The sequence below is a fragment of the Lampetra fluviatilis genome, chromosome 3, assembly GCF_964198595.1.
Source record: "Lampetra fluviatilis chromosome 3, kcLamFluv1.1, whole genome shotgun sequence".
Lineage (NCBI taxonomy): Eukaryota > Metazoa > Chordata > Hyperoartia > Petromyzontiformes > Petromyzontidae > Lampetra > Lampetra fluviatilis.
In genome coordinates this window covers 28,682,676-28,705,267 of record NC_136277.1, presented here as the reverse complement: position 1 = coordinate 28,705,267, position 22,592 = coordinate 28,682,676, and the positions used below count along the sequence as shown (strand labels likewise).

The 22,592-nt window shown below is 42.6% G+C and overlaps 1 protein-coding gene across 3 annotated transcripts; it reads right to left on the bottom strand.

Annotated features, from left to right (window-relative positions):
* Positions 1-1,326: 1,326 nt before the first annotated feature.
* Positions 1,327-19,375, bottom strand: LOC144955816 (beta-hexosaminidase subunit beta-like). Of its 3 annotated transcripts, none has more exons than XM_078886012.1 (14): positions 19,074-19,374; positions 16,237-16,444; positions 15,487-15,552; positions 15,035-15,081; positions 14,450-14,560; positions 13,865-13,966; positions 13,245-13,377; positions 12,761-12,941; positions 11,810-11,896; positions 11,520-11,592; positions 10,834-11,008; positions 7,126-7,216; positions 6,196-6,300; positions 1,327-3,441 (listed from the first exon to the last, which is right to left on the bottom strand). In XM_078886012.1, the coding sequence occupies exons 1-14, from the start codon at positions 19,308-19,310 to the stop codon at positions 3,393-3,395; spliced, it is 1,665 nt and encodes a 554-aa protein (XP_078742138.1). In that variant the 5' UTR covers positions 19,311-19,374; the 3' UTR covers positions 1,327-3,392. The 3 variants fall into 3 exon arrangements, 2 of the variants coding, with proteins under 2 accessions (XP_078742138.1, XP_078742137.1); XM_078886011.1 differs by lacking the exon at positions 10,834-11,008 and adding an exon at positions 9,029-9,209 and having other exon boundaries at positions 19,074-19,373; XR_013641810.1 differs by lacking the exon at positions 1,327-3,441 and adding an exon at positions 9,029-9,209 and having other exon boundaries at positions 6,252-6,300; positions 19,074-19,375.
* Between the last annotated feature and the right edge of the window lie 3,217 nt (positions 19,376-22,592).

Here is a 22,592-nt window from a genome sequence, read left to right as displayed (position 1 = left end):
AGCCCATTGTGCTGTAGTTCTTCACCAGTCTCAACAAGCTCCACATAGTTTTCGACCTTGTGATTGCCCAGGAAGCCACGAACCACTGCGAATAAGTATAACCCGTAAAAACGAAGTTTTTAACTATAAATCCTTTATATGCGTGGCAGCGAACTTAATATAAAGGATTTAAAAATATATTCGCCTGTGGAGGACGCGGGGATCGATCCCGCGACCTTTGGCATGGGAAGCGAGGGCACTACCAACTGCGCTACTCCGCCACGGTCTGTGGAGGGGTTACGCTCTGGGCTCTTACACTGTGCGTTCTATTTGAATATATGTAAAATAAAAAAATTTTGCCTAAAAAGTGTAAAATGTTGGGAATTTTTTTCACGAACATTGTCTCACACAACGAGTCTGTGTGGAAAATGTCAGCTCGATTGGATCACGGGAAGTGGGTTAAAAAACGACCGAAAGATTTGCACGGTCGTAAGCAAGCAAGCACGCAAGCAAGCAAGCAAGCGAACTTAATATAAAGGATTTAAAAAGATGTTCAAAGCTGCTTTCTCCTTACTAGCGAGCTTCTTGGGGAATTAATTGCACTCCAGGATCTTCTTTATGTGGTCCGACGAAGACACCGGCTTTGACCTTTGCCTCAGACGGCTTAGGGAAGAAGTCTTGAAGGCTGCCGACTCCTTATCTATAGCTCTGACAAATAGTTTCGTAAGGACCAATTTAATGTGCAGTGGTGGCATCAGCACCTTGCGGGGGTCCACCAGTGGCTCCCCACTTGACATTGTTCCTCCCCACAGAGAACTCGGTCCACTGTGGCCAGTCCCGCCTGTGGTAGTGCACCTTGGTGTCCAAATCTTTTTATATTTTTTGTATTACGTTAGCATATATATGTTAATTTTTATTAATATATAATTTTTTTCTGATTGTGACCGCAAACACAAATTTGCCCGTTTTCTCATTGAAAATAGGTAAATTTCAAAATATCACTGTCCTGGTCACAAAAGCAAAGTTTGTGGGGAATAGCCATTTTCTGTACTTTTTAGGCATAAGCAATCACGAAATAACACTTACTACCCAGGAACCAAAAAGAATTGGTAGTGTTACATCTCAATCATTACCCTCAGCATCAACATCATTTGTACTAACATACTCACCAGAAGCAGTCCAAGATATTGCTCCAGATAATCTCAGCTCCACAAATTATGGGAATTAGTTAAAATTAAGATCAGTTTTATTGATAATAACTTTTGAAATAGCATCAACTGTGGGTTGCAATTTACATAAAATATTTAAAAATCATGCATTCCACTCAATAAAACACCATCAGTTCAGTTGGGTGCATGTCAATTTTATTTTCGTACAAATTCCATGAGAAAAATCAAATGACAAAAAATATGATGCTAAAAAGCTGTCATCTCAGAGGCTTCCCAATCACTGCAAATCAAAAGTCACATTCCACCTCTGAATATAAAATACATTCATTACCCAAAAGCCAGGACAAGGGAACCCCCGAAAAGAAATTAAACTACACACATGAATACGTATCATGCATAACATTGCCGCTTTATTTCAATGTCAATGGTGTTGCATTTCCTATGGATGAGGCGCCAACTCTGTTTTAAGAGACGGTGCTGTCTGCTTATATGACCGCCTGATTGGTTAACAGCACAATCACGTGCTGCCAATTGCATCCACAGAAAAACAGCACTTTGTATTCAAGCCTCAGGATCGGTCGATTTTTATCACGCGTCTTGGTGCACGTTACTGCACAAGCACGTCTGCCAACGATTCGTCCCCTCTCCTTGTGAACATTGTTGCGCGACGGACAATTAGGTTGACTTCTCTTGCGGAAAGGCTTTTTTTTTTAAAGAGAATCCTGAATACTTGACGCCATTATCTTGTTGCAGACAGATGACATAACAGGTCATGGATGGAAAGGAGATTATGGATCCTACATTGTGCACCCTCTTTTAACAGTGCAGACATGTCCCAGTGCACGAATTCTCAGTTGGAGGGTAGATGAGCAACTGCATCATAGCTCTTCCCTTGCACATCTCAGAATCGGCACTACAACTTGTGATTATTTTCTACAAAAGGCACATCTCATCTCTTAAGGCTTGGGCTCATAAATGTCCGTACATTTGTTGACAGTCTGCATGTGTGTATATACTGTAAACAGTAAATACATCTTTCCTAATAAAATACACTAAAAAAATGGAGTTGGCAAACCGTATTTGCTCTCCAGAGTGCAAATTAATGAACGGGTAAAACACTCAAGGAAAAAAAGCATCACAGAATCGTAAGCCAGAAGCAAAAAAAATCCACCCACTTCACTTATAAGCAGCCACCACAAATAATTCCCTGGAACATGTCCTTGCATGTCAACAGTCCACTTTTTGTAAATTACCACCACAAAACAGTGGCTTCATGCAGGTAAATGCGTCGAGGTTCAACACGCTCCTGGCGTGGCTGAGAGAACACCACTAGCTCGTTTATTATCGCAGTGCATTTGTGATCGCAGTGACAAGTGTGCGTGTTAGTTTTATTAATTTCTAGTATTCATAGGCATGTTGCACGAATGCTCATCTCAAGCAGTTGAACGGACTTCCTCGTGCTAGGATCGAGTCATTTGGGTTTGTTGGTTTTGAATAGCTGGCCACATGCCAAGGAACCTGCATTGTTGGTCAGAGCTGCAAATCACACGATGCAATGCAGCATCCTCAAATGGTTACAACACTATGGTTTAAGACGTGCATCCAAGGGCACCACTACACATGCATACGTGAATCAGAAAACAACAAAATCAACTGTATTTCAAAAACTTAAGTGGTCAGCATGTGGCAAGCTGACAACATTTAAAGATTGCTCCAAAAACTACAAACCTCAGGTTAGAGCAACAGAAATTATTTGTACTATGCAACACCTCCAAGAGACAAAGTTTAAAGAAATCAATTTAAAACAAAAAAAGATGCATTAATCTTTCAGGAGTGTTCCTTAATAACTGGTCTATATAACCATAGACCATGCTTTATGACCCAATTGCTGGATGAAAAACACAGTACAAACAGATCGTTTGTAAAGCATAATCTGATTTCATGGTACTTGTGTATATGCACACTTGCATTTAACAAATCCTGCAGAGGGTATAGGCGGACACAAAAGCACATTAAATGAAAACAAGAAAGAAAACATCGTATATAACAAAGAGAGCCATTCAATGACAAACACCAATCCCTGGCTGAGAAATTCCAATTCACAATAACCGTTGTGACCGTGCAGCTCTCAAGGGTGGCACGGTGATTACCGAATGATGGTACACGAGGGACATGTATTGACGTGCAGATTGAAGAGTGATTTAGCTTCCCTGGGCTGGCATCCCTGGTTCGTCCGGTGCACGGTTAAATGTCGCAAAAGCCCACAAACAGGGGCTGGGCTGCTATTCCACGCCTGCACGCGTCACACACATACACACGTACACATACAGCTGTTGGCAATCCAATGCTGGCTGAGGGTCTCTCCATGCCACGTGGGTTGTAGGGGGTTCTTTAAACCACACTTCATCATGCTGTTCAGTGTGGATTGATAGCAGGCCAGATTAAGAGTGGGATCATAGACACACAATACAACAATATAATTTGCTGCACCATCCTCTGCTGCATACAACGTAGCAGTTGCAAAAGTTAATACCTATTTGCACTTGATAAGTCACTCTTTCAAGTACAATACAGGCTTAAATATGCTTATCTTCAGGAGGTTAGACACATTCTGGGTTATGGTCATTAGGCACAGAACCTACCGTGACACTGATCGCACACTACGGTACAATCCCAGAAATCCATGGTTGATTCCTGATATTCACCAATGCCAGTGGCAAGTAATTCCATGTACATATTCAGAACATCCTCAAGAGTGCCAAGACCTTTTCAAGAGGGTCTTTGCATTGAAATGTTTGGCCAATTTAGAGTTTGTTTTGCTTGTTGGAGGAAACAAGAATACAAGGAGAAACCCCGTGCATCATAAGGGCTGGTACTCAAAGATACAAAGTCGGAGTTCATGAACACATTTGCTGTACTGCCATAACCAGCCCAGTAGGTTTGAGTTTTGCACAAATGTACAATTCAACAACCCTTGCCTGCACAGTGCTGGATTTCTGGAGTGCCACCACGCTAAGCCAAGCAGCATCTCAACATGGCATGGTCCTAGTGTTCATCAAGTCTAAAAAGAGCATGTGATCTAGCGCACGGTGACATCAGCACTGGCAAAAATTGTGCCAACCTCACCACCCTTGCGATTCGCCGACCTTGAGAGCTTTAACTGTGTAGCTGCTCGCTAACAGGACTTTTAAACTAAAATGGGAGAGATTTATCTTTGTTCGAAACAAAACCATGTGTTTATGTACGTTTGAAGATCAAAATTAACTGGGTAAAAAAATTTCTTCTTCGAAATATGTACAGACTCCCAGGTTGATACATTCTGCATGTTTAGATCTTATTTCTTGCGTGCAAATGTTTCAACTTTAGGGGGGGGGAGGTGGGTTCTAATTGATGCACTCAAGCTGTAGTGTTGAGTGACTACCAGTGGAGTGTAAGTATTTATTGTAAATGATTATTCACGTTTGCATTGGCAGTATTGCCCAGTTCTTATTTACCTTAATCTAGTTAGGCATGGGAAATGTTTTTCACTATATCCTGGCTCATTTGTTAGTCTCATGATGACTCGCCATAACGCCTAAGTGCTTTGTGACGATTGCTTCCCTGGGCAGCAATCAGTGTGTAATGGGTAGCACTGTACGTAATATAGATTAAGATTGAATACCCAAGCAAGAGAAAGCGTATGACAGGGTGCCTAGGGCTCATCTGGCAGTGTCTAAGAAGAGGTATTCCTGAGGTATACATGTCCGGCTGATCCAGGATATGTATGATGGAGGGAAAATGCATGTGCGAAACAGCTGTGGGGTGTTGGAGAGCTTTCAAGTCAAAGCATGAGTGAAGCAACGTTCCGCGGTGAGTCCCTTCGTGTTCACCCTGGTGGTGGACACACTAACGAGAGATATTCAGAGGGAGCCCCCCTGGTGTATGCTGTTTACAGACGATATTGTGCTGTGTGGTGACAGCAGAGGGGTAGTGGAATATTATTTGAAGATTGAAGCGAATGGGTTGAGGATCAGTCGGACAAAGACGGAGTACATGGTGGACAATGTAAGTGGAAATAATGCAGGAGGATTGCTAATTTTAAGTGACCAGTTAACGAAGACAAACGAGTTTAAGTGCCTGGGTGGAACGATGTGTGCCGATGGATCACTGGAAGGAGCGATGAGAACAAGAAACAAGGGCTGGATCGCTGAAATGGCGAGAGACGATTGGTGTGGTGTGCGATAAGAGGGTCCCCAGTTTGGTTGAAGCGAAAAGTTGGTGAGGCTGGTGCTGATGTATGGGGCCGAGTGCTGGGTCACAAAAGAAAGAGGAAGAACCAAGCTATGGCAGTCACGGGGATGAGGATGTTGCGGTGGATGTTGGGTTTAGCAAGAAAATGGTGATAAATTAAGTAGTGAGGAAGTGGTGCGACTGGACATTGTGGCCCGAGGAGTGGAAAGAGCGATAGTGCAGGACAGGATAGCATGGAGAAGGTTGGCAAGGACAGAGGACCCCACGAGTGGGACAAACGAATGGAAGAAGACCCAAGCCAGGATAAGAGTTAAATAAAAATGCCTAATATTGCTCGTGCAAACTCAATTAGTCGCAGGTGAATGTGATAAAAAAAATAAAGCCTTTTTTTTAGGTTTCCACATAAAGAGACACAGATCTCTTGCATAGCCTTTTATAGGCCGTTGGCACTATTGGCGAGCATCTTTCAAGGCCGGCACTTTCAGTTCGTCTGTCAGTTTAGGTAAGGGTCAGAGCCAAAATGCTCTTTTTCAACGGTGACCCAGGCAAAACAGCCGAGCATGCTCAGCGCACAAGGAGATGATTTGGCTCGCACCATGCCCTGCCACCATTATCTCCCCAGTGCTCATGCTTTACACACCACACCATAGGCAAGGCCCATGCCAAGTTACATATATCACTACTCACCGATGCCGGTTGTGTCTGGGAATCGAACTTGGGTCTCTGGGTTCGTAGTGCAGTGCATTAACCAGACACTAACACCCCCCCCCCCACACACACAAATCGCACAAGAACACACGCACGCACACATACGTACTGGACCATGCGGCAGCGGTGCTTTGCAAGTCTGCTGTAGGCGTCGTTCACATCAGTCACGCTCTTGTCGCTCCACAGGCGTTCGGCCACTGCGCTTGCACGGGGCCTGGGGAATCAATGCACGCACCACAAGTAAACAAAGTCAAAGACGCCACGTGTAGCCTACATAGGCTCTTTGGGAAAGTAAACACTCACAGTATTAAACATGCCACTCACTATGCACACACAAGCCAAGCACAAATATATTAACCACACACCCCTTGCATAGTAAAACACCAAGCACATAGGACACAAATGTGGCATGCATACACAAATGTATTAAACACACACAAGTTGTGTACACAGGTGATACATGCACAATCCACATGCTCATTCTACCATTCGCAAAGTCTGCAGGGAATGATTTTCACCAAATGCAAACAGTCCAATTTACACCTACATATGCTACGCAATGGACATTTGAGTCATATGTGCATCCCTATATATTGTGATAGCTAACACGTTTTAAATTTAAAGTTTGATATACGCTTGCAAAACATCAATGAAGCAGAGTAAAGCCCAGTGTTTACATATACAAATAAACATTTATGTGAAGATACTAATATTCTTTAGGTGTGTAATGATTCACCACCCCAGAGCATGAGTGAATTCTCACAATTCGGGGTTATAGTTAACAAATCTATTCATTTATACGGTTCCTCTTTTCTTCACTTTCGTTTGTAGAGTTACGTTCACTCCATTTGCCTAAATGTAACATTGGCACATCATGTGCATAATGTTAATGTACATATTCATTAATTGCAAATAATACTCATTAGGCATAACACAATGCGTGTACTAAAAGCGAAAAACTATTTTTTGCATGGCGAACCGACGGACCTATGATTAGCATACAAACGAGTGCAAGGAGACCGCGCGAGTTTCTGCTCACCAGAGTCTGGGGGTCAGATTGGTGCCATCCACATACTCGCCCCACAGGCACGCCTCGCCTCCAACCACCAACTCCTTCTGCTTATCGGTTCCTGCGTTGGGATGGGGGGGTGTGTGGCAGTGCGGAGGTAAATGTATGTAGACCTTCTTTCACACCACCGGTAGGAGTCAACCGTGCTAATCGGAGGTGCAGGGTAGTGAAAACAAACTAAACACAAAAAGCTGTTCTAAATAAAGGAGTTTTCAACTTAGATTTAAAAGTGCATAGCTCCCAGCGGCTTCTTACTATCGGAAGAGCGTTCCAGATGGCCGCAGAAGCGCATCTGAAAGCCCTTCTAAACTCAACATACAGGCAAATCTAATCCATTTACGACACCTACTCGCAACATGTAATACTCGGAAAGTTGTCTCCCCTCATTAATTACAATTCAAATGGGATTTTACTAACTTTGAGATACACTTTTAGGAGTGCCGAGTTACACTTGTTTTCTGTTGGACCTTTGAGGTGTCCATATCCATTAATTGGTGCAAATGCAGTGGGGTGATCTTCCTACGACAGAGAAACGTCCTTATAACGTTTCTGCTTTGAGCATTTTGACGTATATATAGCAGGAAATTTTTACAGTCACTAAAATTCCTCATGACCACAATTAGTAAAAGTTTCACAATTTAATATGTCCTACACTTAACAATCAAGTAGGTTGGTCTCCTGAAAAATGTTCTCAACGTTTCACTATATCTGTAAAGTGGCTCCCTGGCATTAACACAATTACATCAGGTTTGCCTTTAACATTTAAATAATTATTATTGGTTCTTTCGGTAAAGTCATGTAGAAGGGAAATAATAAAATGAAACAATAAATTATCACGACGTTTCGATTGCAATACAAGCAATCATCATGTGTGAAGACCACAGCAAGAAAATGTTTTGATGATTGCTTGTGTTTTAATCGAAACGTCGTGAGAAGTTTATTTTTATTATTTTATTGTTTCCCTTCTACGTGACTTACCAAAAGAACCAAGAATATGAATCCCTGCAGTCACGAAAGCTTAAAATCGAAATTTAAATAATTGTTAACATTTCTTTAATTTACTATTAAGTTCTACACATGTGATTTTTGGATGCGTGTGCATGCATTTAGTTATGGGAGGCACTAACGCACACACAGACGAGCGCAGGTGTAGAGGCATGCATGCAATCACCAGGGCTGTTAACAGACCTCCAGCAGTCCTTGGCCCAATTGATCCAGTGGCTGCCCCTGCTGATGGTCTATGCCTAGAGTAGAAATTTCAATATCCAGAGCTACAGCCTTTTATTAAAATACGTGCCTCAGCACAGATCTCCTTGCCAAGCCTCACCTGTCATTTTACTGTCCACGAAAGATGTCATGCAAGGTAAACGCGATGTGAAGGAGGCAAATGGCAGAAAGCATTAATGGCAGCAAGCGAGGAAAGGAAAGGAAAAGGTTTGATTAAAGGTAAGATGTAAATTAGGGTCTTATAATGACAGTTTATCATGCACAGAGGGCATCAAGAAAAGCCCAAGGGTCTTAGAAAAGGATACGCAAGCAAATTGCCCGAGGTCTATTAGAGCTTAATAGCCAAAGCAAGAGCACAAGCCGCCTGGAGATCATGCAGTCCTTGGGCCCAGATTTGCCAACACCATCGGAGGTGGTATAAGTTATATGAAAACCTCTATCAAAGCGTAAAAGATTATGGGTTGTCATAATCATTAAAATCGTTACCACATGTTGAAAAACTTTATCAAGTGGCTTGGTAAAAGTTTTTCTCCCACTAACGTTCTGCCAGCTTGGATGATAATGGTAATTCATACTCTGGATCGCAGCTCAAATTTCGGTCGGCGGACGTCGCCCACCGATGCCGGGAGAATCTAAGGGGACGCACCGTTGAAGTCGAGTGGCTCGACGATGTAATATTTGGTCCAGTCCTGCCCATAAGCGATTGAGTTGATATACCACGGCGCTGACAGCAACGTGGAGAAGCCTGCCGCTGTCACTTCCGCCATCTCTTGCTTGTAGCGTTCCGCCATGAACTTCCACACGTGCACCACTGTGTCCGGCTTCAACTGCAAGTGTAGCACAGTGTAGAGCGGAAGGATGGGCGCGTGGGGCAAACGGGATGGACTGGAGTTCTTCGGGCATGGACTTGAGTTACAAGGAGGGATGAACCAAAGATCTTGGAGAGTGGCATTGAATAGTGGATTGAAAGGTGAAGTTTATACAGAGAAGGGTTAGAAGAGAGTTTGTATTTACATGAAAGAAAGTGTAAATGTTGGGATTTTAATGCTCAGAGAGAGAAAATGGAGGTTAACAAACCTCAGTCCTGAAGCTGATTGTAGAGTATTTAAAAATTATAAAGACCGTAATCGGAGAAAAGTATCCTTGAGCTGGACCTCAAAGTAGGCCCACTACTTAATCCTAGCTGCATATGTTACTGTGTAACAGTAAACAACGTCTGTAGAAACCAGATCTCCTCCTATTGCCCTGCCTGCCTGAACTGCATCCTGCGAACATGCAACTGGGTCGCTTCCCATTTGAGCCACACATCTGCTGGGTTGAGAGCCAGCGATTTCATTGACTGCACGCATGACCTCTACACTCGCACAACCTCACGCCAAGTGTGAAGTTAAGGAAAATATCTTTCGTCCATAAACATTTTTTTAAGAGCTTGCCCAATGGGGAACATGGACATCAAGTTGTCTGCATAGTGAACACCACATTACTGATTGAATCTTGACTTAAAGCTATCGTGACTGCAGGAATTCATATTCTTTGGGTCTTTCGGTAAAGTCATGTAGATAGGTTCAATGAAAATAACAAAAAACTACGAAAAGGGAAAAGCACCACCCCCCTTTTCCTGATGACGACCGCTTGTGTTGCGGTCGAAACGTCGTAGTTGTTATTTGTTATTTTCTTTGAACTTATCTACGTAACTTTAGAAAAAGACCCAAAGAAAACATTATGGATTGGTTCGTGTGAATTGTCAGAAGAGATTCATCCATGTGGAAACAGTGGTATTTTGGCATAAGTGATGCAATTTAAAACTAAATGTTTTAGTCTGGAGCTGCAAAGTTTGTCAATCTAAGCTGAAGTTGGCCGATAACATCGTCACTTACAACTGCACTGAACCATACGATATAGAAGCCTCGACTCATTCAGGTGCCTTGTATTGGTTTCCAAATTGTTGGTCAACTATTAAAACAAACTAACCCTACAAATTAAGAAAACAATTGTTGACATTTGTAGTCATTAAATCGGTTTACTGAAAAAATATATACATTCATGGTGCATTATATACCTAAGCTTTTACTTGCTGCTCAAATGTAAAAACTACAGCAAATAATATATATTATTAAATTCGTATTAAAATGTAAGACAAACCACATGCCGTTTTAAGTTTTACATACTTCACGATTGTGCTTGTTTTTGCTCTCGTAAAATTAACTGGAACTGTGATAAATAATGCAGACATTTTCAATTTCATCCGGAAATGTTTTTTTTGCTTTTTCTGCATTGGACAACCAGTTTTTTGTTTGTTGCGGTTGCACCCGATTCAAGAGCCGAACGGCTCACAGGGCTATACCAAATAAATGAACTTGAACCAGTTGCATCGCAGACCCTACACCACTATTAATTCCACTCTATACGTGGGGGGGGGGGGCAAGCGGCCCAAGGGCCGACGCAACCGACCGACAAACTTAAGCGGCTCCACGGAGTAGTAGTTGCGCCAGTCTTGGCCGTAGCTGATGACGTCCAGGTACCAAGGCGCAGACAAGATGACGGGGTAGCCTGCGTCCGTCACGGTCCACAGCTCGCCTGTGTAGTTATCGTTCTTCCATACCCCCACCACCGTGTCGGGCTTTAGCTGGAAAACGACGGAGCCCGTGGGCGATGCATCAGCACGTCTCCCCCCTCTGTCGCTCGTGCCTTTTGCTGCCCCCGCCCCACTCTAGCGAATTACTGAAAGCCTGCGGGACTGCCAATATTTTACTTTCATTCTCCTCCATTTGTGTATTGGGGGACTAATACCTAACAGTGCTGCTTAATAACGTGAAATACTTACAAAATCTAATTATTTGTCGTTTTGAGAAAGGTCCTGTTGGATGTTAAGACAGATTCCATTTCGAGTTTATGCCTTGTGAAGAAAAGAGTACCAAGAAAAACCTGCATGAGAGAATTAACTGTGCATATTATGCCTGCCCATAGACCTATTTTCTGTAATGTTCACTCACTGTCCCTTAACTGAGATGGTACCTCTTATGAATGTGAATAAAAAGGTGGTAAGTGGGAAAGGAAAGTGTTTTACAAATGCGGTAGAAGAAAACAAAAAGCAACCATTACCAGCAGTAGACAAAGCTACAGCCCCATGTGCGTACCTTGACACCATTGTCAAACACCTCCTGCCACACCATGTAGCCTTTTTTGTACGAGGCCACGATGTCCAGAATTCTATCAAAGGATAAAATATATATATAAAACAAGGATTCCAAATCACAAGTACATTATATACATCTTGCAAACGTAGCCGACTACATGAACTGCACAAGTGGACACAATCTAAATCCATAAGTGCATTATTTAAGATGATTGTTGTTACAAGAGACCAACCCATTTATTAGTGCTGAATGAATTTGAGATGTTTAGGCTGCCAGGGCTCTTTGCTTACTGTTGAATGTAGTAGGACTCCAACTTCTTGTAATCCTTTCCAAAAGACATCTTCTCCATGAAAGATGTGATATCTGGGTTTGATTGCCTGTGAGCAAGATAACTGCAGCATTAACTACAAAATCAACCACATGGAAAACTATATTTTCAAGGGATGAGAGGGCACATGAATCAACAAACATCCAACAACCACTTACCAGCTTGTTAGTTTACAGTTAATTGCTGAAACTGTCAAAGCTGAAAATACCAAATAAAAAATTACCCCCAAAATTTTATTTTGATACTAAAACGAGCAGCCTGCATGTCCTTTGGACATGACCATCCATCTGTCAATCCCTCCAGCCAGCAAACTTTTTCCGAACATAGCGGGCCGCACATCCTATGGCCATGATAGTCTCTCCCCTCCCATCAGCCAAACATTTTAGCGAATATAGTAAGATAGTATGGATAATATATCCCGCGCATTTGCACAGGATACAGAGCTAAGGGGGTGGCATGAAATTGGCGCGACGCACGAACCCGGCTCAGCGCTGTGGGGTGCAGGCAACTTCATTAACAGAGGTACGCGGTGACATCGCCACCGCGCACGAGAACTTGCCGTCTGCCAGGAATCCAGCCAGGCAGCCAGCCAACAGCTCAATGTGATCTCACTTGGAAAGAACAGCCATTGCTAAACAATTTTTTGTTTCATCAGGTAAAGCCCACCGAGCTCTCTTTTTCAGAAGCAACCTGGCCATAAATGATAGCTCAACGAAGTGGCGTATCACGTGGAAATTTAAAGCATGTCAAATACTCTAAATGCATGTTGATTATAATTATATTAACTAATAATGAGAATATTAATAGTTATAACAACCAGAGAAAAGCAGAGTTAGACCGACCAAAACCAAGCTGCGCCTAGTAACATTGTACTCGGGGTCTTCCCCTCACTACTCAAACAAGAGGCTCTCACCAGCAGCTGAAGCTGACCTCATCACCTCCAAGGTGGATATAATGGTCCGGGAAAACATTGGCGATCTCGTTGAAGAGCTTTTTCATGAAGTCATAGGTAGAGTTGGTCACAGGATGCACGGGACCAAATAAGCCGGAAGGCTCCTTGCCATTGTAGCAGGGAGTCAGGAGGTTTGGCTCACCTGGGGAAAAAAAAATTACACAATTGTGAATTCAAACGAAATAAGGAGAATGACCAAAAATGTAAGTGCTATAGAAATAGCCCATTCTAAAAAGCCAACACATGAAAGAAACACACCCCAAAACCAACTCACTTTATCACCCCTCCCCTCCACAGTTCAAATGAGCTCAAACTTTCAAATCCCATTTATGCACTTTATGCACTAACAACTGTAATTGGTCACATCCGTTTAATGTCACCATTCATGATAATGGACCTAGTGAATATAATAGTAACACACACACGTTCATACACACTTGCATACCTTTCCCCCAGGACTGAGTGTGGCCGGGGGTGTCAAACTCGGGAATGACGCGAATTCCTCGTTCACGAGCATACCATAACACAGCTCCTACATCCGTCTCGGTGTAGATAGCCCTGGATGGGTCGTATGCCCCCTGAAAGAGTCACAATGGCATAGAGTTTTGGCTTGAGAAAGGGGGGCTGACCATTTAAAATAAACTCAAGCGGCAAAATATAGCTAAATCGGAGGTGGCTAGATCACTCAGGGATAGCATCCGTGCCAGATAAATAAACCAATTTTATTCAGACGCTTGGTGCTAGTTAAGAAATGCCCATGATTAAATCCAGCTCATGTTTGTATTAACATGGTTATATCAACAGTCATTAATAGCTGCGTAAAAAAAAAAACTATCAAACATTTGTTGTTAAACTCAATGTAACCTTTGTCAGCTATAATAGATAATTCAGCAGTTAACTAGATCGTAAAACAACTCAATGTGCTTGACTAAAGACTTCTATCTAGAACAGATAATTGAAGGCTGCCAGGAAAAAAGCATGTTACGGAGGCACTGATATACTGATAGCACAATCGCGATGTAGTTGATAAGAAGTACAATAATGCTCTTATCCATCTCATCTCACCTTTTCGCTGAGCTTGGGGAACGTCTGGCTTTGGTACGGGAATGACTGATCATCCACAATGTGCCAATGGAAGACGTTGAACTTGTTGTAGGCCATGGCATCCTGTGACGAAAAAGGAAATTAAATGGGCATGTAACGATTTGTCAGTTAAAAACGATGCTCACCCTCCAAAACATGCATGTAATCATTTAATAGTGTTATTTACAATAGGTTTAATTTACATCATAATGTGATCCCCTTAGGAAACGTAAAAGAAAGCAATGAGACAAAAAATTTACTCAATAGACTTGTGACCCCACAATCGTAACAATTCAATGAACAAAACATGCTGGGGGGGCTGGAACTAAACTAGCATCAAAGAAAAACGTGTATAAAAAAATTGGTAACGTGGCAACGGCATGCAAAAGGTTGTGTGAAGTCGTGCAACTTAGAGACACATAGCACCACAGACGCAGGCAGACAGTTTTCCACGCACCTCCAATTAACACGGTTGGCTATGTATGGTGTGTGAAATAAGTTCAACATACATAAATAGTTCTCACTCCACATTGTCACATCTATCGCCACACACACAGCATGACTCACCAATGTCTCAAGGATGACGATTAGAGGCAGGTAGTGACGCGATGTGTCCAGCAGCAGCCCGCGATGCCGGAACCGAGGGAAATCCACCACCTCAGTCTTGTTCATTAATATCTTATTGTGAAAAAAATACACATCATTAAACTAATGTCATGAATTGACAATGACACGATCAAGCATAACCTCTCAGAAGCTGGAATTTCCTACAACTCTTTCAAACTAAAAACAACGAAGTTCCACTTGCAATGTAAAACATGGTTTGTCACTTTGTTACAATAAAGACTGTGGGAGGAAAGCTACAATGTGTCGTTGTTTTCTCTTTTTATGGTACATGCACACGACTGCAAAATACACTGTGGCAAGAAGCCAACTGGTGGGTCATGACGAAAGCATAAACCGTTCCCTTGTTTGTGGAATCACAAGTCATGTTATTTGGCTTAACACAACAATTTGCTTAACCACAAGTAATGTCACATGTAGGCATCAAATGTTTATTTGGCTGAAATGTACATTTTGAAAGTAGAGTATACGGTGTTTTTGCTCCATGAGCAATTATTATTTCTCGAATTATGTGAATGTAGTCCTCACCCCATCATTGTCATCCCGGTAAGCCAGTTGGCTGAACGTCTCCAGACCTGTAGTGAATTATAAAACACCAGAACCATAACCTTCAGCAAACAGCAAACAGAGCAGTGAGTTATGCTACAGATATTTTTATTATTATTTACTGCCCTTTATCAAACCATCTGTAAGATGAAGACCTTCCCATGCCATGTCGATCATGCCAGTTTGTAACTATACTTCACCAAGCCGGTCTTAACAAGCATGAATCCGCTTGTATTTTTAAGGGTGGAAAACCGGCATCATATTCAAACTTAGAAAATTTACGTGGTTTCTTTGCAAATGGCAAAAGGGAACAATTTTTCATGGCAGATGGCATTGTTTTCCTTTACAAATAGGATTCATACATCAGCATTTGTCCACAATATATCACGTTTGCTCTGTGCTGTGAACGTACACAAACTCAGAAGCGGCCTCACCTCGGAGGGCCCCCCACACAGAGGGGGCCTGCAACAGAGACTCGCCCGCTTGCACGCTCAGCTCATCTGTCAGGACAGAGAGACACCTGTGAGATGGAAGAACTGCAATACAACTGACACATTCCAGGTAGGGCATTCCAAAGTAAACCTAACTATTTTATTTATCAGGTAAAGCCCAACGAGCTATTTTCTCTTTTTCAGAAGCAACCTGGCCACAAATAATAGCTCAACGAAGTTTATTATCACTTGGAAATGTATAGAAGCCAAATCATCAAAAAGCACGTTTGTAAATGTAGAGGGATAACCCGGAGGACCTGGAGAAAAATCCATGCAACCACGGGAAGAACATGCAAACTCCAAATACACAGGCATTAGGGTCGGGATGGAACCCACACACTCCTGCATACCAGGCGAGGGAGATAACATCTCACCACCGTGGCACCCCAAAGCCATATGATAAGCACACATATTCGATGTCTTTTAAAATTTAGTTTAATGCTCTGCATGTTCTCAATGGTGCGACTGTAAAATTATGCATCCCAGTACTCTGCCATTTACTTATCAACGAGCGTGCAGAAAATCACCGACCCGCAACGAGTGAGTAGAGAATAGTTGAACCAGTGTGCATGTATTCTAATACAGTTAATCTGAAAAATCAAGAAAATCCACCCACATTCTAAAAGGGTTAGCTGCATTATAAGGAACCGGTTCTTATTTTCACCACAACCAGCAAGAAAAAGGCTGCCTTACAGGACTCGTTTGAGTCGAGGCCGGGGAAGTCGTTGCAGTCGTTGTGGCTGCTCTGCACGAGAACGCTCAGTGAGGAGACCTCGCCGACGGCGCGTGTCTTCGTGGTGGGCTTGCGGTGAAGCTTGCTCGAGGCCCCCGGATAAGGCGATCCGCTGAAAATGATATTGTAGTAGCGGCGGAAGGCATCGTCGAGGACCTGGCATCCAACCTGTGTGTGGCATAGCGCAATGCACTGTTAAAAACCGAATTATTTTGTCTTCAATGATACGCGATTACAGTTAAAAGTACCAATCAAGCGAACTGTTTTCAGAAACAGCTGGGGTATTTACAACCTCTTGCAGATGCGTATATTAAAAAAGAGCACCTTGCACAGCGAGTCATCCTCAATGAAGTCTGAGAGTGTCTTTACTTCAGATCCGCTTCTGCGGCCGTCCGGAATGCTCTTCCTTCCAATATTAGGAAGCAAATGGAGCCATGCACTTTTAAATTTAGATTGAAAACTCATTTCTGTAGAACTGCTTTTTGTGTTTAGTTTGTTGTCCTTTCCCCACACCTCCGATTAGCACAGTTGCCTACGTACAGTGCGAACGAAGATCAATCTACATACACATATGTATAGTATTACGGTGTAAATGTTTAAGTTGTTTAATAAAATGGACTCTGAGTTTCATGTACTGTATACATTTCTGAAAACTGAATGAAGCTTAATTTATTTTCAGCTTTCACAAAGTAATTTCTCATTTCCACGATACATTTCCCGAAATGTAATTTAGCTTCGTTGTAAGACACGAGATATGCAACTTAGCGCTCCTATTCAACAGACGCTAAGGTGCATGAAAGCACTTCTGCAAACTTATTGTACAGTACTGTACTATGATTTTGCATACGGGGCTTTCCTCCAACCAATAAGGAACAAAACTACACGAGTGGGGTGGTCGGAGCAGCGGTTATGATCTCTGAACCTGGGAACCCAATCTCGCTTTAAGGGCACTATAACATCAGTGGACAGTTGTAGCGACTAGGTTCTGGCACACACTTAACCATCATGCACCAACCAGCGCGGTGAAGTATGCTCATACAAACCCTATGCCTGATACTCAATGTGACTTTCATAGATGTCCACTAGACAAATGTGAAAGAACTTCATAGCTCATCGGATTCCTCCAGTATAAATATGCAGATTCGGACTTTTAAAACCCGAAACCATCTTCATTTTTCCACCATCAGAAAAGAAAAAATGGAACAATATTCAGATAGTCGAATTTTTGGCATATCCATGTTATCATAGTAATTATAATGATAATGTACAGAGCTCTTGGTCAATACTATTTTCTACGTCATGACGGCAGTGGAGGTTATATGACCATACTTGGCCACGTTGGTTAGTGCAGATTGAAGGTGGGGGTGTACAATATATAAAGTACAGCACAATGGATTACACAGCCTAAAACACCTGTTATGCATATAGTCGCCAAAAACAAATACTAGCCAGGCTCAAAAATTCTGCTTTGCTTCCGAGATCTGAGATGATCCGGCACATTCGAGAGCGAAAAATCAAAGACCACCCCCAGTTTCTAATCCTTTGAAAATGTAAAGGGGAAGTAGCCTAACAAGTGTGTACCAATCTAGATTTGAAGTTTTCGTGACTGCAGGGATCCATTCTCATTGGTTCTTTCGGTAAAGTAACGTAGATATAAAATAAATTAAATCACGACGTTTCGATTGCAACCACAAGCCATCATCATCAGGCAGAGGTGTGGACTCGAGTCATGTGACTTGGACTCGAGTCAGACTCGAGTCATGAATTTGAGGACTTGCGACTCGAATTGGACTTGCATAACAATGACTTTGTCCCACCTATGAGATGTGGACTCGAGTCACGTGACTTGGACTCGAGTCAGACTCGAGTCATGAATTTGATGACTTGCGACTCGACTTGGACTTGCATAACAATGACTTTGTCCCACCTGTCATCAGGTGGGAAAACCACAGCAAGAAACATTTTGCTTAAGTGGGAGAGAGATACCGTGGTAAGAGGTTATATAGGTAAGAGAGGGGGGATGTAGCCTAAGCGTGTACCGTAAAGTCGCTCAGCGCAGCGAGTTACCAAGTGCCCCCCCCCCAAGCCTTTCGTGCTGGACACAGGAAAGTAAATGGGCGTATAAAAGTGCCGTGGTAGTGAACTATGACTTAAAGTGTACAATAGTGTACTGTAATATAAAGTTCTAAACTGCAGTGGAATGTTATACGGGGTGCTTGCAAAATATTAACACTTATAATGGGACTATCGTTTTTAACGGAAAAAGAACGGATAATACACTGGAACATGATAACAAATGTATATTAATAGCTTCTAAATGTCAGTCTCCACTTGATCGTCATCATTGTTAACATATGCCTGGAATCTTCTTCAGGTGGTCTCCAGAGCCCGGAGGCACATTACTTGTGGCATTGTTGCAAATTATCATTAGTGTTAAAAAAAATTGGCAGCACCCTGTAAATCTATTTAAAGCTCCAAATCGTGTTAACTACGTAGTGTTTCCATACTCTTTGATTCTTTCGGTAAAGTCACGTAGGTACAAAATACATTGCCCGTCATCAGGATGGAAACAACCACATCAATAAACAATGGTTGAATTTTTATTTTCCCCACTTCATAAATTGATCATTGCTGACGACGGCCACTTACGTTTCGCCCGAAACGTCGTATTTACATTTACGTTCTACCTACGTGACTTTACCGAAAGAACCAAAGAGTATAGATCCCTGCAGTCACGAAACCTTCAACCCTACGTAGTGTGTTTGTTATCAACGCCGGGTATATATCACGGCAGGACCTGCGCGCTGGAGGCCGGGTCGTGCTCCAGGCGGAAGTGGTCGTGGCTCAGCTGCAGCGCAGTCGCGGACGAGCGCAGAAGCTGCGGCAGCGGCCACACGGAGCCGAAGGGCGAATCCCCCCGCGGGGGCTTCTCCAGCCAATCTTCAGCCACCACCGTCTCGCCGGCAGCCACATGGGCAAGCAGCAGCAGGGGCAGTAGCAGCAGCGTCCGCACAGCAGCAGCAGCAGCGGCCATGGCTTCCTGTTGAGTGCAAGCGGAGGGGTCGCCGCGCCCCCCATTTTATACCTCGAGCTAGCGAGGGTGTCACGTGGTGCGTCACGTGCACTTGTAAAGTAAAGACAAAGACTCCCCACCCACACCCCTGTGTATAGCCTTCACCGACTGTTGGGGCAAGTGCTGTTTTAGTTGGGGCAAGTGCTGTTTTAGTTGGGCTAAGTGCTGTTTTAGTTGGGGCAAGTGCTGTTTTAGTTGGGGCAAGTGCTGTTTTAGCTGGAGCAAGTGCTGTTTTAGCTGGGGCAAGTGCTGTCTTAGTTGGGGTAAGTGCTGTTTTAGCTGGGGCAAGTGCTGTTTTAGTTGGGGCAAGTGCTGTTTTAGCTGGGGCAAGTGCTGTTTTAGCTGGGGTAAGTGCTGTCTTAGTTGGGGTAAGTGCTGTTTTAGCTGGGGCAAGTGCTGTTTTAGCTGGGGCAAGTGCTGTTTTAGCTGGGGTAAGTGCTGTCTTAGCTGGAGCAAGTGCTGTTTTAGAGGTTGGCTGTGTGGTGGGGGGGGGTCGTAGTGCACAGAACGACTTAGTAGGCCCTTGCAAGTGAATGTCGGTGGGAGAAAACTCCAGAGGTTGCGCTGTCAGCTCCTCTGGAACCGAACTCGTTCGTAAGTAGAGGAGCCCCCCCCCCTGCTGTGGTGGTCACGTGACACCGGCAGGTCACGTGAATGTTTACCCCCCCGGCACCCGCCACCACTCGTGACGAGCCACGTGATGTTGTTTTAAATCCCCCCCCCTTCCTCCCCCCGACGCGTCACGTGACGCCGGGTCTCGTGATCACCAACGGCTCGCGGGTGACGTCACCGCACGTCAATTTAAAAAAAAATCATTTTTACCGTGCTGTGCTAAACAGGCATTTTCATGCACTCACTTTTATATTTAGTACTGTGTATATATACACACCCATTAAAATAATATATGCCAGGTTCTAATTGAATTCGCCAATGCATACTCATACTTGTCAACCCCTTATTCCACACCAATTCTCAACGTTCATTCTACAAAGTCTCATCATAACGAAGAAACACAAACAAATAAAGAAAACATTTTTCCCTATTAAAACGGTTGTACGCCGCATAGACCTGAAAACTCAATTTCTCTGTACAAGAATACTTACCTACTCTACGGTGCCAGGCTTTGGCCACAAACGAATCATGTCCAGCAGAGGGCATCTCTGGTGTGACCAAGCCTGATGTAGGAGCCACGTCGTTAATCGCTGTATGAGTGGCTTTTAAGATTGGAAATTGGGTCATGAAAAAAACATTTCACAATGTAAGCGTCAGACCCCATGGTGTAAAGTGTATTTTCCAACGCGTATCCACTCTGATTTCTTGGCCTCTAAAGTGATATGAAGGGCCTTTTCCCAACACGTCACCTATTAGATTATTTTGCCGATATAAATTTCCACAAAAGCCACTTCGTTGAGCTATCATTTGTGGCCAGGTTCCTCCTGAAGAAGAAGCTAATAGCTGGGTGAGCTTTACCTGGAAATATACAAAATAGTTAACTTTCATTCGTATATATTTTAAGAGATTTATTTACTTTTCCTATACTTTGCACTCCTATCGTGTTTTTGTATTGTTTGTTGTCGTAACGGTCTGACCTGCTCCTACTGAACATCTGTGAAACATTGATTTTACTGTATAGCTCATCGGATTCTTCCAGTATAAATAAATATTCTGAATCTATGTATTTTCCTTTCAAGGCAATATTATTACTGTGTTGACTTTTGTGGTGGTACTGGTCTTTAAAGGAATCAAGTGTGACTTTGCATTGTATTTTGTAAAACTACGTGAAAAAAAACGTACAAGCTGTTATGCATTCATGGGTATTATGAAACAGCAATTACCTAACATGACAAGTGCGTTGCTTTCACATTCGGAAACAGCAGTGTACACATTAGTCCTACTCTATATGATATGTCTGTTTCATAGCTTTCATCGTTAAAGATATAATAAGATAGTATAAAAGTCGTGCCACTCAACATGCAGTCACCTGACAAAGAGTTGCAAAAATGTATTTATTTAAGAATAAACCAAACAGTGATGCTTCCTACTTTACATGACAAGTTGACAATGTATGTATGTTGAACTTCTTTCGCACAGTACATAGCCAACCGTGCTAATTGGAGGTGCGACAACTGAACTGGTTTGAGGTCACCAGAATAATCCTGCTACAATATATGGTCACAAGACGGTGATCTCACGTTGGTCGTCATAGTGATACATAATACGTACAAGTGCAAAGGGTTAACAAATTTTGGAATACTTCACAATGGTGAACACACCTATACATTTTAGTATGTTTTAAGGACGAGCACAACACCTAAAAATATACCAATAATGAAAATGACAATCAGTAGAATAATGCTCCTGAAGAGACTCACACTGCCAGCCACAGAATTATACTTTAAAATGTATGACGAGTACAGAACCCGTTTCTCTGCAATGGAAAATAAGAGACAGTTGTAATTTTTATACTGTTATCACAATCCTGTACTCAGAGCAGTCAAAGTAATCTACTTTGTACCGAATAAAATGGACAGGTTACATGTACTGTGATTTTTATATTCTCTAGGATATAAATAATATTCAGGTGAAAGAATTAAATTAAAAGGAGCACAAATTGAAACAGATAACTTTTAAATTAACTGTCAGTCTTCTGAATTCATTACTCCCACCTCTTCAGTGTCGCTATCTAGTATATATTCCAAACTTCTTCCGCCGTTTCAATTACATTTTTATTTGCTACACGGAAAATCCCCTTTAGCCAGTAACCCAGATAGTTTCGGTGGCATCAGCCCGGAGCCACCAACAGTTATTGTTGGGCAGAGAGGAGCCCAGCCAGCAGCCATCCAGGAAACTCAAGGTATAGATTGTTTTTAAAAGTATGATTATCTTGAACAGTCTCAAGGTTTCTTCAATGTTTGTTTGTGTACTGTTTATCTGCAGCATCTATAGATACAATCCCATTTATATTATTTATATCAAAACTGTAATTGACAACTGCTCAGGAACTAACTTTTACGTGGGAGGAATGCATGTGAAACTAATAACACCCATAATATATTGAAGAACACTGTCTTATTCGGCAAGGGCAGGTTGTCAGACACCTGTTTGCTCTGTTGTACTTTATTTTCAAAAGCACATCATTATCCAGCATGTAGCTGTCTCACATATATCATAGCTCTTGCTGTAACCAGTGCATCTGGAATCACATCACTGTCAGATGGAAATAGAGTTTGCGCACCACCAAAC

Bases quoted from the DNA above. Each gene is read 5' to 3' on its own strand.
- LOC144955816 (XM_078886011.1), bottom strand. From the start codon at position 19,310: ATGGCCGCTGCTGCTGCTGCTGTGCGGACGCTGCTGCTACTGCCCCTG. The intron at 12,942-13,244 runs GTATGCAAGTGT...TTTTTTCCCCAG, and splicing joins CACTCAGTCCTGGGGGAAAG to GTGAGCCAAACCTCCTGACT. The intron at 3,442-6,195 runs GTACGTATGTGT...TGACGCGTGCAG, and splicing joins CACCGCTGCCGCATGGTCCA to GCGTGGAATAGCAGCCCAGC.